The sequence below is a fragment of the Chroicocephalus ridibundus genome, chromosome 8 (genome assembly GCF_963924245.1).
Source record: "Chroicocephalus ridibundus chromosome 8, bChrRid1.1, whole genome shotgun sequence".
Classification (NCBI taxonomy): Eukaryota; Metazoa; Chordata; class Aves; order Charadriiformes; family Laridae; genus Chroicocephalus; species Chroicocephalus ridibundus.
In genome coordinates this window covers 57,430,905-57,447,476 of record NC_086291.1, presented here as the reverse complement: position 1 = coordinate 57,447,476, position 16,572 = coordinate 57,430,905, and the positions used below count along the sequence as shown (strand labels likewise).

General features: G+C 40.8%; 2 protein-coding genes across 2 annotated transcripts; one reads left to right on the top strand and one right to left on the bottom strand.

Annotated features, from left to right (window-relative positions):
* Positions 1-114: 114 nt before the first annotated feature.
* On the bottom strand, positions 115-3,945 carry AIMP2 (aminoacyl tRNA synthetase complex interacting multifunctional protein 2). The gene is made up of 4 exons (XM_063344750.1): positions 3,789-3,945; positions 1,925-2,131; positions 1,156-1,387; positions 115-646 (listed from the first exon to the last, which is right to left on the bottom strand). The coding sequence occupies exons 1-4, from the start codon at positions 3,903-3,905 to the stop codon at positions 261-263; spliced, it is 942 nt and encodes a 313-aa protein (XP_063200820.1). The 5' UTR covers positions 3,906-3,945; the 3' UTR covers positions 115-260.
* Positions 3,946-4,200: 255 nt separating this feature from the next.
* Positions 4,201-16,419, top strand: PMS2 (PMS1 homolog 2, mismatch repair system component). The gene is made up of 15 exons (XM_063344748.1): positions 4,201-4,284; positions 4,626-4,765; positions 5,360-5,446; positions 6,572-6,674; positions 7,370-7,553; positions 8,051-8,218; positions 8,993-9,090; positions 9,803-9,902; positions 10,182-10,266; positions 10,719-10,871; positions 11,949-12,858; positions 13,724-13,891; positions 14,309-14,409; positions 15,309-15,478; positions 15,858-16,419. Exons 1-15 carry the CDS (start codon positions 4,265-4,267, stop codon positions 15,999-16,001), a joined length of 2,631 nt encoding a protein of 876 aa, XP_063200818.1. The 5' UTR covers positions 4,201-4,264; the 3' UTR covers positions 16,002-16,419.
* Positions 16,420-16,572: the final 153 nt, after the last annotated feature.

Sequence of the window (16,572 nt, the reverse complement as noted above, 5' to 3'; positions counted from 1 at the left end):
AAAAATATAAGGCAAAATTAAAAGTGCATTTTGTACTTACACAGGATCCTTCGGATACCTTATAATCATTAAACAAACACAGTTATGCATCAGTCACAAAAAAAGGAAGGTCACACCCAAAAGGCAGCTGTAATGTTTTTATTGATTTTCGAATTCTGTCCAGCTGCACTACTTAAATACATCTCGGAAGGGCCTCGAACTGCTACAGCAGGCATGAGGGGCAGTAGGAGTAACAAGACACCACTGTCAGGAGTACAGGCTTACTTCAGGAGCTTCATGACGGAGCTGAAAGGTGCCAGGTTCTCACACGACTTCATCCATTTTTGCACGTTGGCTGGGGCAGCATTTGTGCTCCCCGTCTGCTGGAGCACACACCATGCAACAACGTCTGCTACGCTGAGTTCGTTTCCCACCAGCCACGGTGTCTTGCCCAGGGCAGCGTTCATGGAGCGCAAAACCGCTCCTCTCTCCTTGCTGCTGCCTTCCTTCAGCTGGAAGATGGCTGTATCCACCCAGCTGTCAATCAGAGTAGAAGTAACGGCATTGTACTTCTGGCCAAACAGAGAAAAGAGGAATCTGGCGATGTTCCCCTCTCCTTCAATTGGGCACATTGTTTGAATGCTAAACTTCATCTGGGGTTTTGGAACTGAAATTAAAAAAAGAAAAAAGTGAATAGCACATGGTAGAGAAGTTAATGTAACAGTAATTCTATGATGGATTTGATCTGTGATGCCAGCAACACCGTTAAACATCATTAACCTGATGAACAATTTTCAGTTTTCTTCATCTAAATACTTAGACTAAGGCAGGAACCTGGGATAAAGCCATCACTTTTGCAAACTTCATCCTGATCTCCCACCTAATTTCTATTCTAGCAAACTTACTTATTCATAGAAACTGAAAAACACTTTGATAAAAAAAATCCTGTGGGTACAACCAACCACGTAAACGCCACATGTATCTTAACTGCGGTAGCCACAAACAAGAATCTTCCTCCTCTGTCCCGATGATTGTTCCCAGCTATCAGAAGAGAGCAGCACCTATCCATCGTGTGTCAGTACGACACCAAGGGATCTGCTGGCCAGGTTCTATAGCACAAGTTTCACTTTCTCACTTGTCGTAAAATACTGATCTACAAGGTAACTTCATTCTTACCATCCTTCCAAATAAGAGTAAAGCCCAGCTGATATTCGTGACGTGGTTGCTTCTTGGTCTGCTCCCCAAAGCACTTCAAGAGGTTTTCTGGCACGCTTTTCACCAATGAATGTGTGTGAACAGCTGATAATATCTTATAGCGTTCACAAAGCAGACGGTGTAGTACCAGTAATGACAGCGGAGGCAGAGAAGGATTTGCATTGATTACAATATCTTTCAGGGCACCATAATCCTGCATGGGAAGTAAGGCATTCAGCAGGTAAGGCGCGTTCCAGATCAGACTTTGAAGCAGTGGAGTTTTCATTTGACACCAAAATGTACACAGCCATGCATGTGTATATCTGAAATTCTAACAATATTCAAATAATCCAAGTTTGGACATTTAGAACTTGTTTAAACATTTAAACATCTTCCTTCTTCAACAGTAATATAATTCAAGAACACGACTGAGGTGAATTCTAGTCCAATCTGAAGCCAAAGTTACAGTTTCCAGTTAGTAACAAATGAGAAACCAACTGTCATAATTTCCAAGTTAACCATTCTAGCTTGGATTTATATACAAATGAGAACGTACAGGATAAAGCATTTATAAATATTTGTATCTATAATCTGGATGCCCAAAATGAAGTGGTAGTTGCAAGTTATTTGTAAGGCTCTAAGACTCATACATTGCGTTCCATGTGTCCCAGGTTTTAATGCCACCCTTCCAACCCTGAAAATCCAAGAGCAAAGAAGCTACCTATCCCTGCACGTGCTCAGCTGAACTTACCTTCCCAAGCATCAGATCTAGGTCTGCTCCATTTGTTGGCAAAGGAGAACAGTCATCACTTTGAATGATATTAGTTACATCTAAGTCAGCATCTGGGGTCTGTATCATCTTTGAGAGACCATCGACGGCGCTCTTCAGTTCGTACAGGCGTTTTAGGATCTCCTCCTGGCGGGATTCAAGTGCTTGAAGTGACGGGTCAACCTCTTCCTACAGCAGAGGGAAAAACAAGGTCCCATAGATGTTCGCTGGGCTCAGTGTCAAAATAGTCCGCAGCTCACTTGACAATAAGTTTTGAAAGACTTTAAATACACTCAAATAACCAGAACATCGTGAAACATCATGGTCTTGTGTCTATTAGTTGTCTCTTTTCTCTTATCTATATGAATGTGGTAGGAGATGGGTTATTTAATAAAATTTCTGAAATCTTCCTGTTTAACATCTTTCTTCAAACCGCTAGGTACAGCAAACTCCATAACGTAGTAAAAATCAGACCACAACCACAGAAACTTAAAGTTGGCAGTGAAGTGCTCAATTAAACCCCAAAACCCCAGAGTGAGCTTGTCAGGATTCTCTGCCGCCCAGAAGAGCTGACTGACTGGGCTTGTGCTGGGGCTGCCAAACAAGGGAACTTTTTGGCAATTCAGGTATTTAATAAAAGTTTAAAAACCCTGCAGGTTTAGATGGATGGTGCATCATATGAAATCACTCTCTGAAGTCATTCTTTGTTTCAGAGAATATAAACTATAGAGAAAAAAAGACCATAAGCTTTGTTACATGTTAATCCCAATGTATATTGTTGTTATATCAATTACCTTACAAGTCTCTTATCTTACAATGCCACCTCTTTTAAAACATGAAAAGTACATTCCTGTGGGAGCTTTTAAGTCTAGAAATGTACAATAACGTTAAAGAAAAATCTTTATCCATTTCTAAGCATCCTGAATAAGGATTAACGAAACCCAACCTATTGGCCAAACTTCTTTCTTTCCGTCTAACAGACAGCTAACAAGCAAGGCATCCGAGCAAAATCACACCCACTTACACAACGTTCTCAAAGGCAAGATGCAGAAACACCTCTTCAGCGAGCGTTATTTGGCCAGCACACGATTCTGTGCAACAAAAGCCGCTCTCGGAGGAGACAGGCAGTCATAACCCCGCATCTTGGCGATGGCTCCCGTGCGGTTCTGCCCCGACCCTGCTCCTGCTCGGCACCTCCAGCCGCCACCGGGCGAGGGCTGGGCTGAAGAGCCTGGTGGCATCAAGCTAAACACGGGCACAAGCAGCCTGCGAGAACTCAAGGCCTTCCTGATGCTGGAGAGAGGCTGGGGACAGCTAGACTAACGAAATGCAGTATTGTGCTTTTTTGCCTTGTTTGAGACAGAAGCAGCCGAGACCCGGAGTAGGAGCCGCCCATCTGTACGGCCTCCCCCGCCACGGCAGAGGGAACAGGCGCAGCAGGACGAGCCGAGGCCTGCCGGGACAGCCGCCGGCTTCGGCTTCTAAAGATACGAACGGAGAGCGGGACACGGGCGAGAGCCCAGAACAGCCACGCTGAGAACTGCCAAAGGCGCTAAAAATACTACAGCGAATCCCCGGGGACGCCGAGCCCGGTTAACCCCCGAGCGAGCAGGGGCCAGCACCTCCGGCGGGCTCGGACGGCGGTCGCGGGGACGCGGACCCTGACGGCTCCCGCCGACCGAGGCGAAGGCCCGGGCCGGAGCCAGCACCGGCCCAGCGCGGCCGGGCCCGCCCGGCTCCCGGCCCAGCACCCCGCCAGCGCGGCCGAGGCCGCCAGAGCGAGCTCCGCCTCTCGTCCCCGTCCCCGTCCCCGTCCGCTGTCCCCCCATTCCCCCCTTGCCCGTACCTGCGGCGGGCCGGCGGCGCGGTGCAGGCTGGGCACCCGGTACATACAGCCCGGCAGCTGCTCGGCCCGCACCACCGCGCCGGGCCCGTGGAAGGGCCGCACCTTGTACATGGGCATGGCGGCACCCGCACGGCACGCCGGGCCCGCCCCCCGCCGCGCCCATTGGGCAGGGCGGGAGCACGGCGCCTTGACTGACTCGCCCGCGACCCAATAGGAGCCGGCGAATGCCGCCGCGCCTCCTCGCCTTCTTCTTATTGGCCAGCGCAAGCCACTGAATACTTAAGCGAGTCTCCATAGGGCAAAGGGTGCGTCTGCCGGTTCTAATTGGGCAGCCCCATTGGCCAATGGGTGCCAAGCGAGTTGAACATTGGTTTCGGACTGGCGGGCTCTTTTCTCTGGCGGCCAATGACCGCGCGGGGGCGGAGCCTGCGGGCGGCGGGTCCTGAGGCGAGCGCGGCGCGGCCCGCCGGGTCCCGATGGAGGCAGCAGCGCCGGGGTGAGGCGGGAGCGGGGTCCGGCGCGCGGGGCGGGGCCCGGCGGGCCGATCCTCTTCACGGGCGGCTCGGGGCCCCGTTGTCCCGCGGCGGGCCGGGTCCCGGCCCTGGTCCCGGCCCTGACGCTGTTGCGGCCTCCTAGGCCGCCGCTGGTCTCTTGGTCCCCGTCTCCCCTCCCGGGGAGGCCTGTGGGGCGGCTGGGGCCTCTGGATGTGCCCCCCCGGGGTATCGGCGCTTCTCGCCCCTGGTGCGGCTGCCCCCGGTCGAGGAACGGGGGACCGGGGCGAGCCCTTCCCTCCCGCTTTGCCCCGCCGTGACGGTCCCGCCCCTCCTCTCTCCCCAGCCCGCAGCCTGCCAGAGCCATCAAGCCCATCGACCGCAAGTCCGTCCATCGGATCTGCTCGGGGCAGGTCGTGCTGAACCTCGGCACTGCCGTCAAGGAGTTGGTGGAAAACAGCCTGGACGCTGGAGCTACCAACATCGGTAACCTGCTTTTTGTCGCAGTTTCATAGACCTCCAAAGTACTTCTTTTTCCTCAAAACAACTTGCGTATTAACAAATGTGTACAAATACTTTCTGTTTGGGCCAAGCGTGTTTGCAGTGATTTTATAGCTCAGTTAAATACAGCATTTTGATTCCCAGGCTCCAGCTGGGGTGCTAGAAGCATGTAATTTTGTCTGTGTTATTTTATTTGTAGGCCTTTTTCTCACTAAATAAGGTACTAGGTACCTATAGGTACTATAGGCCTATACAAGAGTGGTGATGAGGCTCTGCCAGCTGCAGGCCTCAGGCTAGCAGACGGTTAAGGCAGGGTCGCAGTTTCCAGAGCTGCCAGGATGATAACTGTTGTAATTGGGAAAAGTTCTGTTCAGGCAAAAGGGCAATGAAGCTGAACTTCTTGCAAGTACAGGCTGGTTTGCATTAGATTGCCCTAATTTTTGACACCTATGAGGATTTTTTTTGTTGTTCAAACTTCACATGGAAAATGGTTATCTAGTAAAGTTACTTCAAGTACAAAATTAATAATACTGTGTATGAACATACAGAATTAAAAGACTTTATTACTCAATTTTGTAGATATAAAGCTGAAAGATCATGGAGCAGAACTGATAGAGGTTTCGGATAATGGAGGTGGAGTGGAAGAGGAAAACTTTGAAGCTTTGAGTAAGTTGAACCTTTTTCATAATTTATATTTGGACATTTGAAAGCATATTTTCAGTGAGAAAGCTATTTTATTTTTTTTTAAGCAAACTTCCTAAGTTTAATCATTTTTAATGAATACTTGGCTTTTACAGAACGCATGTGTGACCTGCAAGGCTTGGGCAAAACTAAATGAGACTTGTGTAGCACTGTAGTTCTTGTAGCTCAGAGGCAGTCTTTGATTTGATTGCTTGTTTAAGTGGAACAAAGAATAGAAATAATTATTGAAGAGGAAGTCCTGTAAATGTTAATTTAGATTCATTCATGTTGGGACATGAGTCACTGTTGAAGGAGTCAAGCTTTGTGAAAGTGACTGCTTTGGAGAGGTGAATTATAAACTTGAATATTTGCTGAAAGTGACATTGCAAGTGAACTGATGTTACATACCTGACCGTCAAATTTTCCATTTGCTAGTTTTAAAGTGCGCAAAACGGGAGCAGGAACAATACTGTATGACAAATGTGACTAGCCAGTGCAACAAAAATAGCTGCACTTCTTTTTTTGCATGATGATTAGGAACCTCTTTCACCGTAAGTCAGTACTCAGTAACTTTGTGTGTTCACACTAAGCATCTGGTACATCAGAAACTCTCTCTGCCGCTCTTCCGGGACAGCGAGAGCTCAGGGGTGCTGCTCCTCGCTCAGTCTGTTACCTGGTGACTGGTGCTGCACTGACGGTGTAGACCGCGTCCTCCTCAGCTCTGGTCGTACTGGAACGGGCTCATGCTTGTCCGCTATACAGCACGCACAGCACTGCAGGTGTTTTCTTGCGGGCAAAATCAGTGATGGGTACGTCAGTAGCAGAGGCAGGTACTGTGTACTGCTCTGAGGCATCTTGTAACACATAAACCAGTAATGCTGGGTGAATTTTGGGTGTAAGTATGGAATAACAGGTGTATCTGAGGATTTTAAAGAGGTCTTGCACATAGGAAAAGGGCAAAGGAAACATTAAGTATTTAATTATTTTATCTCTAATAATTAGTAAAATACAATGAATAATACAGAAGTTTTTCTGCTTCTTGATATGCATGCAAAATCTAGACCAGTGTCACTTTGAAGTGAAATATATATTTTAAATATCTTTTTCCAGCTCTGAAACATTATACATCAAAGATACAAGATTTTTCTGATCTAATACATGTTGAAACATTTGGGTTTCGAGGTGAAGCTCTGAGTTCACTGTGTGCATTAAGGTATTAATATTAAAATTCTTATTAGTAGAAGGTTTCTGTATGCACAAAAATAAGCCAACTTTTCAGTTTACCATTATTGATAAAATAAGGCTTGGGAAACTTCCAGTTCCTTATTGTTAGGTCAATTTTGAGCAGTAGGTTGCATTACATCCTGAGTCCTTTTCAACCAAAATTATTCTATGATTCTAAGAACCTAACTGGTCCTCTTATGTACAAAATTGAGCGTTAATTAAGTATGCAAATCTTTACAGGACGGAACTGTGTACTTGCATAAGGGTTTGATCCTCTCATGTAGAGCACTGTAATACCTAAGTGCTGTTTGCTAGGCTGTAAGTCATTAAAACTGTGTTTAGACTCCTCCCAGACAAACTATACATTTGAAATAGCACAGCTTTTATACGCAGTTCTGTGCATCAATAATATTCTGCTGTTATGTATTAGTATGGGGAATGTAGTGTCCAACAACACCAGACTTTAACATTGCATTTTACAGGAGAAGCATAAAAATGTTTGCGTTGCGGTTAGGAAAATGTTACACTACTCTTCAGGTATGGTTTTAGTTCTTTGTGGTGAAGAGTTAGTTCTAATTAAATGAATAGTATTGGTGTAGTTTCTGTGCCTGATTAGGTTGTGAGGAATGGGTAAAAAAGTAGAGTGCTCAGTGGGTAATTCTGTTGCCTCTTTCCTTCCGTTAGTGATGTTACCATTTTTACCTGCCACAAGTCTGCAAAGGTTGGGACTCGTTTGGTATTTGATCACAATGGTAAAATTACTCAGAAAACTCCCTTTCCACGACAACAAGGAACAACTGTTAACATACAGCAGTTATTTTATACTTTGCCGGTGCGGCATAAGGAATTTCAAAGAAACATTAAAAAGGTAGGTTAGATCAGAAATTATTCATTCAAAGGAGTGTCATGCCTCAGAATTTATTCACCACTGAATGATACTCAGTCCTCTGTAGAAGACATTGATTATATCAGACTGTTTTGTGCCTGCCTTTTATCTTCATCAAAAAAGAAAACAGTCTTCCCGTATGCTTTCCTCTTCTGTTTTGCAATGATTAGCTTTAGAGGTACTTTCTCAAATTTTCAAATTTTGAAAAGAATCAATATCATAATCACTTTTGTGTATTTTAAAATCAGGGACTGCTGTGTTATGGCTAAGTATCAATCTTGTAAACATGCTTTGGTTTTAAAGCACTATTTTTCACATCTATTTTTTTTGTAATTTAGTTTGTAAAGATGTAAAAAAATATTAAACTTTCCCTCGCCCCCTTTTTGTGTTACCTGCAAATATTGAATGTTTGGTTTATACATTTTTGTTTTAAAAAGAGACATTTCTTATAAATGTGAACCTTCTTTTTCCTTTAATAGGAATATGCAAAAATGGTCCAGCTATTGCAGGCATACTGTATTGTTTCAAAAGGAGTGCGGATTAACTGCACTAATCAAGTCGGCCAAGGGAAAAAAAGCTCCGTGGTATCCACTACTGGAAGTGCTAGCTTAAAGGAGAACATTGGAGCAGTATTTGGGCAAAAACAGGTATCGCGTTTATTATGGAAGAGAGAGATATATATAATATAGCTGTATAAGAGAGATTTAATCTCTAGTAACTAGAGGGGATGTAAGAAACCTTTAAAAACCGTAAGAGGATGGAGCACGTGTTGACTTGTAGCACACCCTGCAGGTTGAAAAAGGAGAAACAGTGCAGCCTCCACGGATTCCCTTGAAGTTTCTAGATCTGCTTAGAGATGTTTTGATGGAAGAGAAATGATTGAGGAGATAAGGGTACTGCGTTGTATCTCTCTGAAGCCAGTTTTAAGAACTGTTGTGCCAGCAAGCCTTTGGAGGTTTGTGCTTTTGAAAAACAGCATGGTTAGCAAAGTCTGCATGTCACAAGAACAAGCAATTTAAAAAAAATCCTAAAAATGGTGTGATGTAAAAGTCTCAATGGGGGAACAGAAAACTGAGGTGTTTCTAGCTTTTGCAAGCTCTTCCTGTGAAACTAAGTTTCGTTAGTGTTCTGGTTAAACTTTAAATGGGATTGCAGTCAGCCCCTGTAGAGGTGTGGACTGGGATGGTTTCTAAATCATAGCTATAAAAATAATTCATTATGGCATTGTTTCTGTTTTTCAGTAAACAGAGCTACTGTTTTCTAGTAGGTCTGGGTATTTTAAGTATTTGTCTTGGTCAGCCAACTGGAAAAAGCCCAGCATTTTATCAAATAAATGTTAAGGCTAACAAATAACAATAAAATAAAAGGAGAAAATCTATACATGTTTAATGTTTTGGTTCCCTCTTTTTTTTTTTTTTTAGTTGCAGAGCCTCATTCCTTTTGTTCAGTTACCTCCTAATGAAGCTGTTTGTGAAGAATATGGCCTCGACGCTACTGACATACCACAGAATCTTTATAGGTAATTAGAAAATTAAAAAAAAAAGTGGGGTGATTAACAGTATTAAAAGTAACTAAGACAGCATAGTAGGTATTAGTTTGGGAAAGACCATCTCTTGATTTAAAAAGTTAATTCAGGACTAAGATGTTGCTGGTCAGATGAGTGGGAAGAGCAAAACTACTATTCCGTGTGCCCTAGTTAGTTACATATTACTGTGATCTTCTGCTGAACGTCACCTTTGTCGGTGCTCTGAGTAATTGGATGGATTAATTGTATCCATTGTTTACGCCTGTATTTCTTCAGTGGTGTTACTGAGAAATGGCATGAAAAGAATGTGAATAAGTTTGTGTAAGTAAATTTCCCTTTACTTTCTTAAAATGTACTTTTTTTATCTCTCACTATGCATGAGATCGGCAAATATCTGACCAATGACAGTTCACAACTGACCTCTCTTCTTCTGCTTTCAGAGCAGAAAAATTACAAATGCCATTTCTTTTGAAATCCGAGCGAGCTACTTTTTCAGTTGTGTGATGCTTTTTGGAGCTGAACATCTAGCCTTTGCCAGATATGGAATCGGGAGAGTAAATACATACATGTATTTACTGATGCTGTATAATAGTGTTTCTTTTAGCCCCTTAGAAAATACTCTTCCATTACATATGGTCAGTCAGAAAAATTTTGTTTCCTTTGCTCCTCTGTTTTACCTTACTTCTGTTATGTTATTATTCAACAGCATTGCAGGCTTCATTTCTCGTTGTGATCATGGTGTTGGAAGGAGTACAACAGACAGACAGTTTTTCTTTATCAACCAACGTCCATGTGATCCAGCAAAGGTGAGATTTTCATTTTTCTAACATCACCAGCAGTAACTTGTTTGATGCTCTCTGAAGACCACTGCATTAGTAGCTGATACGTATAATTGTGGCTTGATGCTGCGAGTTCCTGTGTCTCAGCTTTTTGTCTTCATTGTGTCTATCTGGGTGAACAAAAGCTCAATCACACAAGATACGATTTTGTACATTAATTGTTTTGAAGGGGGTTAAATAACACATAGTGGTGGGAAATAGAATATAATAGTATTGACGTTTATTGGTTTTTCACCTTCTTTGCAGGTTGTCAAGCTTGTGAATGAAGTTTATCACTTGTACAATAAACACCAGTATCCATTTGTTGTCCTTAACATTTGTGTAGATTCTGGTAAGTTATGAGTAATTTTCAATAACTTCAGTAAAGGTTATAACAGTGAAGAATAAATTGTATTTATTTTTATCTGTATGGCTTTCTTGCACTGGGGAGATTTTTGGACCTACAGTTGGTGAGGAAAGACAGAGTCTAGTTATGGTTCCACTTCTTCCCCTCCGCTTTTTCTGTACTCAGAAGTAACTTCTTATCTCAAGTAATGAGAAAAAGGCAATTTTGTGGTTAGCTTAAATACAACAAAACAAGAATTAGCCTCTCTTTTGTTTGCTGGAATGTTGAGAAAGTTAAAAGTTTGATTTGCAGACATACTATGAATGATAACTTTGGCTTTGGTTTTAATCCTGTAAAAGAAAAATGGAGGGTGAAAGGGCAGAAAACTGATCCCAGGGTGAAATATTTTTTTTGTTTATTTTTCGTTTATAATGTGGTTGGTTTTCTTTCTTCTTTAGAGTGTGTTGACATCAATGTAACTCCAGACAAAAGGCAAATTTTACTTCAGGAGGAAAAGCTTTTATTAGCAATTTTAAAAACTTCTCTGATGGAAATGTTTGGTAGCGATGTTAACAAACTGAACGTCAATCAGAAACTTCTGGACATTGCAGGTAGGATACAAAATGTGAAAGTTTTGTGTATGATATATGATAGAAAATTGAAAATGGAAAAATGTGTTTTCAAAAACCCAAAGAAGAAATGGATAAATATGCCTGGTTGTTAATTGATATGCTATTTAGGGCAGATTTTTCATGTATTGCTTGAAAGATTGTCATCGACATCAAATAATAAAGAAGGACCCTACGTTATGAAGTGATTGTTTTGGAAATTACGCATGCTAGCACAACATGATTTAGAGTCAACTTTATGGGGAAAAAATGAACACAAAATTAATTGATAATGCTTGAAAAATATTTCTCCCAACATAGTGGAAGATCTGTGTTGCCTGTATTTAAATGTCCTTGAGAAAGAATGGTTAAGTTCTCATCAATAAAATCTGAAATTTGAGTACGAGTTCATTGGATTTTGAACTTTTATTCTTTTATGATCACTACAGAAACTGCTGATTGTCTTGTGACTGTATAATCTTTCAAAATTGCATTTCTGTGTTAACACTACTTCACGCTCCTCATTTCTTTCAACAGAACCCCTTCTAATTTCCTTTTTCACTGACATATTGACTCAGTTATAGCCTGATTCTTACTGTTATTTTAAATTAATCTTCAGTAAAATACATGTCAGACCGACAATTTGTGAGGTTGAAGTCCTCAAATTATCTACAAATCACATATACTACAAGTATCTGTTGTGCCAGCTCCCTTAACACCTTGCCAACAAACTTTTATAGTGACTACTAAAGCAATTCACTTTGCATTGTCACTCAGTCATTAGACTCTTTTGATAATAGAAATAAACGTGCTGATAGGACTGATTGCTGTTCCAGCTTAAAAAGAGATTACAAATTCATGCATGCAAGTACCATTAAGTTTCTTAAAGATGTGACTGCTTGTCTGTTGGATATTAATGCATTTCAGCCCCATCGGTCATTGTCTGAAGTTTAAGACCTCCTTTGAGGAGTTTACTATTTTTCTACCTCTCTTTTCATTCCCTTTACCAAAGCACATCAATTAATTCATGTTTCCAGCTAACTTTGAATCTTGAAATATTCTTTATTCTGGTTTTATTAGGCAACTTGAAGAAGATGCTTCCTGAAGAGGCACAAAAGCCTCAGGTAGAAACGCTGCTTGGCTCTGAGACTGAAAATCCAAGTGGTAACGGAAAAAGAATAATGACTCTTGCCAGATTAAGGGAGTCATTCTCCCTCCACCAAACGGCAGAAAGTAATTTTCAAAGCCCTAAAAAGGTAAAACGGCAGCACAGCTCCCCTAGACAAATGTCACTTGATACCACTTTGTGTACTGTAAAGACTCAAAAGGCTGTCTTGACCAAGAAGTCCGAGAGTTGTCATAAGATGGACTCAAAGATATCAATTCCAAGCGGATATTTGGGAAAGTTAGAAGATAATGCAGATTCTGGATTCTGTAGCACTTCTGAGTCAGATGCCGGATGTAGTACACCAGAATCTGGGAGCTGCATCAATAGTGAAAGTGTAATTAGTCCTCCTGAAGAATTCTGCAGCTCAGAAGAACAACTTCAAAATGAATGTCTTAAAACTGTTGGATGTAGCGACAAATCATTGGAAGGCGATGTTCAGGTCTTGGGCACTGAACATCAGTTAAATCAAGTGAATGACTGGACTAATCAAAATAAGTTATCTCAAGAAGCCAATAGTTCTTTCTCAAGAGTAAAATGTTTTAAAAACAGAAGCTTTAAAAGTGAAGCAGATGACTTCAAGGCAGGGAAATGTCCTGAAGTGAAGAATACTAGGAACGGTATGCCAAGTGTTGATGTACTGGTGGAAGTTAAAAAGAAAACCGTGCCACTTGAATTCTCTATGAAGGTTTTAGCAGAAAAGGTAAAAAAGGTAATACAGCAACAACAGAAAAGAACAGAAACACAAAATTACAGAAGATTTAAAGCAAAAATTAGTCCTGGAGAAAATAAAGTAGCAGAAGATGAATTAAGAAAAGAGATCAGGTATTTTTACCTTCTTAACATGTTGTGTTTGTCAATTAATAAAAATAGCAAAGGAAAAAATATAAGACCTGTCTTGGAGGGGGTGGGCAGGAGGCTTACATCTACCTGTTCATTTTGGATATATCTCTTATTTAACTTACGGTGTTAGAATATCCACTTAACAAGTTATTTTACCTGACAGAGCAGCTGTTTGAACTAAGTGCAAACAGAATGTGGAAAAAGACACTAAAAAGGTGTCCACAAACATCATATATTTGTCTTAGTTCAGACTTGCAATCTGCAATGTAGTCAGAGAAACACCAAATTTCACGACAGATAAGAACACTCTGACAAGATCGCATAACTCGTCTTTCTCCCTCATGTGAATTTGAAATCTGGTGAGACACAGCTGTGAAAATAAGTTACACTCAGGTGGTCACTGGACAGTAAAAGTGTATAATTCGTTAATTTTAGATTAAAAAAAAAGTGCTAGGAAAGCCTTCTAATTGTGAAAAGGAGGCAGATATGTCAGCTGCCTTACTTCAAAATCATGATGCTGCCTTCGGTGTTACTCACTTGGACTACTGCCATACTGCCCGTTTCTAATTTCATTATCACCAGTGGCTGTATTTAAAGTGGGAGAATCCTGACGGAGTCCTGTATTAATGATGGATAGTGTTCTGCCAGAAATGGCCGCATCAGTCAGTGGCAGATTCCAGATAACTCTACTTCTTCACATTCATATCCTGTTTAAATAAGATTTTTATTTTTTTTTAAATGTAAAGTGTGTTCTGCAGGGGAGAAAAAGATGTTTTTTAAGTTTTACAGTCTAACATGGTAACTGATGATGTGTCATTTATAATCTGTTTGTATTTTCTATATACAGTAAAGAAATGTTTGCAAAAATGGAAATCATTGGCCAGTTCAATTTAGGGTTTATAATAGCAAAGTTGAATTCTGATCTTTTCATAATTGACCAACATGCTACGGATGAGAAATACAACTTTGAGATGTTACAACAACACACTGTTCTTCAAGGTCAGAAGCTGATAGTGTAAGTATTTTCAGCGTCTTAACAAGAATAATTTTTAAGTTTAATGTTTCGGAAGGATATCTATGATAATATTTATGTAGCATTTCACACATTCAAGACATTTAAGACAGAAGTTGCTGCAGCGATCCAGCGGTCAAGCACATTTCACAGTGGGCTTAGCTGGCACCCCCCGGCCTGGGGAGCGCGGTCACGCAGCGAGGAGCTCGGAGACTGCGGCTGCGGCAGGAGAGCTGCCCAGCTGGCTCAGCCCGCGCAGCAACGCTGCGAGTGACCCGCTCAGTACGGACAGACCTTAACAAAAAGAAGTGAAATATTTTAATAGAGCTCTGTATTGGTATCTCTAGATTGCTTCTGAAGCCTATCTTAAGTGGTCTGCACTACGTACTATGCAATGCCGTGTTTTTCTCTTTCTTTCAGGCCTCAAAATCTCAATTTAACAGCTGTAAATGAAACTGTATTGATTGAAAACCTGGAAATATTCAGAAAAAATGGGTTTGATTTTGTCATAAATGAAAATGGTGAGTTTGGGCCAGAATTGCCGGAAGTAAAGGTAGTTCAACGGTTTTATCTTACGCAAAAATGCCTTTTGGTAGTTATCAGAAACTTTGACATAATATGCATTATAGTATGTGGTTGGTTTGGTTTTTTTAAGACTTACGATTCTGTGGTCTCTTTGCAGTATTTATTAGAACGTTGTAGACTACTTATGTCACCAGCTTTTTACAGAAGTTCGTGAGGAATCTGGAGTCACTGTTTGACTCTTATGTGTATTTTCTGGATGTATTACATTAAAATCCTTTTGTTTTATTAGTACATTGCTGGTCCCAGCAGGTTAGATGCAGGCAAATGATAAATCTAGTAATTCTAAATTACTAGATACCATTGGTAAATCATGTTCTTTAGTTTTCCTTATGGCTTTACCATTGACTTGCTCTGTACTTAGGAGCAAATTGTCTACCCTGCAAGCTCCTCTTTGTTTTCCTTACACAGCAAGGATAATGAAGGCGCTTTGGTATTTTGGAAGTCACTACAGATTTTTTCCATATTCTTCATTCCAGAATCTCTGTTTTTTGTCTAAAAGGCTATTAATTACCAATCTCTTACCAACAAAAATCCTTGCCTATTATTTTGTAGTCACAAAACCTCAAAATACCTTCATAAACCATTTGTTCTTTGAAATTGAAGGGCTTGTCAGAAACTAGACCTTATCTGCTTTTAAGTTTGCAAGCAATTTTTTTGTTAATGTTAAAATGATACCTGCCATACTTACCACTATGGTTAGTCAATAACATCCATTAAAAGACTAAATCTAAACCATAGCATATATGCAGATCACATCATACTGATTTATCAAAGTAGTTTCTCAGTTTTTCTCTCAAGTGCTCTGTTTCTTTATTAATTATTGCAAATCTTTCAGCTCCCGTAACTCAAAGAGTTAAATTAATCTCGTTGCCAACAAGCAAAAACTGGACTTTTGGTCCACAAGACATAGATGAGCTGATCTTCATGTTAAGTGACTGCCCTGGAGTCATGTGCAGGCCCTCCAGGGTCAGACAGATGTTTGCTTCTCGAGCTTGCAGGAAGTCTGTAAGTACTGAACTTGATCTTTCCTTTCAAATAAATACCATATTTTCTGTTGTATTATAGGTGTATCTGTGTATATATTGCAGGGGAAGTTTATTTACTATTGAGTGTCAACAGCTGGTATTCTTCATTTTGTTCTTTGTGGGTTTGTCTAGTGTAACTTTGGAAAAAAATTCTGGTAGTTTCTTATTTTGTTTCAAGCTAGTGCAGTTAGGAACACACCGAGCTGTATTTTGTCTTCTGATCGTCTTGTATGTCTTTCTGCTTCTAATGCCTTGTGCAGCATTTATTTACTCTAGCAGCTGAAGTACTGCTCTTATCTGTGTCAGTTGGCAATATGGAGAAAGAAAGTAATAATTGAGTTTTTTGCCTTGACTTGCAGGTGATGATTGGAACTGCGCTGAATGTGCAGGAGATGAGAAAACTGATCACCCACATGGGTGAGATTGAGCATCCCTGGAACTGCCCCCACGGAAGGCCTACCATGAGACACATAGTCAGTTTAGACTTGATTTCACCAGAATAAGCCACTTTCTGTTTATTAATGTTTTCAATTTTAACTCTTGGCAATATTCTGAGCTTTTTATGACTCTCTTTTTTTGAGTAAAAAATATTTTAGCCGGCCTTAAACTTTGAAGACGGTAACAAAGGCATTCAGCAGGGTTTCATTCTTACTCCTGTCAAGTCAACAATATTGACATACTGGAATTCATGTGTAAATAACATTTATTTTATTGCAGTTTACTGTGTGTATTACTTATTTTTGCAATCAAGACTTTTAAAGAATAAATATAAATGTTTATACATAAAGAGGAGGTAAACCTCATTTATAGCAAATACACTGATTCTTAATTTTAAGGGGAATGTGAATTTAAGTCTCTAGTAATGCCATAAAGCATTCACTTTCTATGTTTATACATTCTGTATATGATAATTTTGAAGAAAATGCAAATGATATACAAGTGAAAATACTTTTTTTTCTTTCTTATACTAAAGTTGTGCTTCAATGTTATTACTTCAAGCATTAATATTGCATTTAATGATTAACTTGATGGCATCCGTGTTTAATGCTTGAATAGAATAATTCATCTGGCATA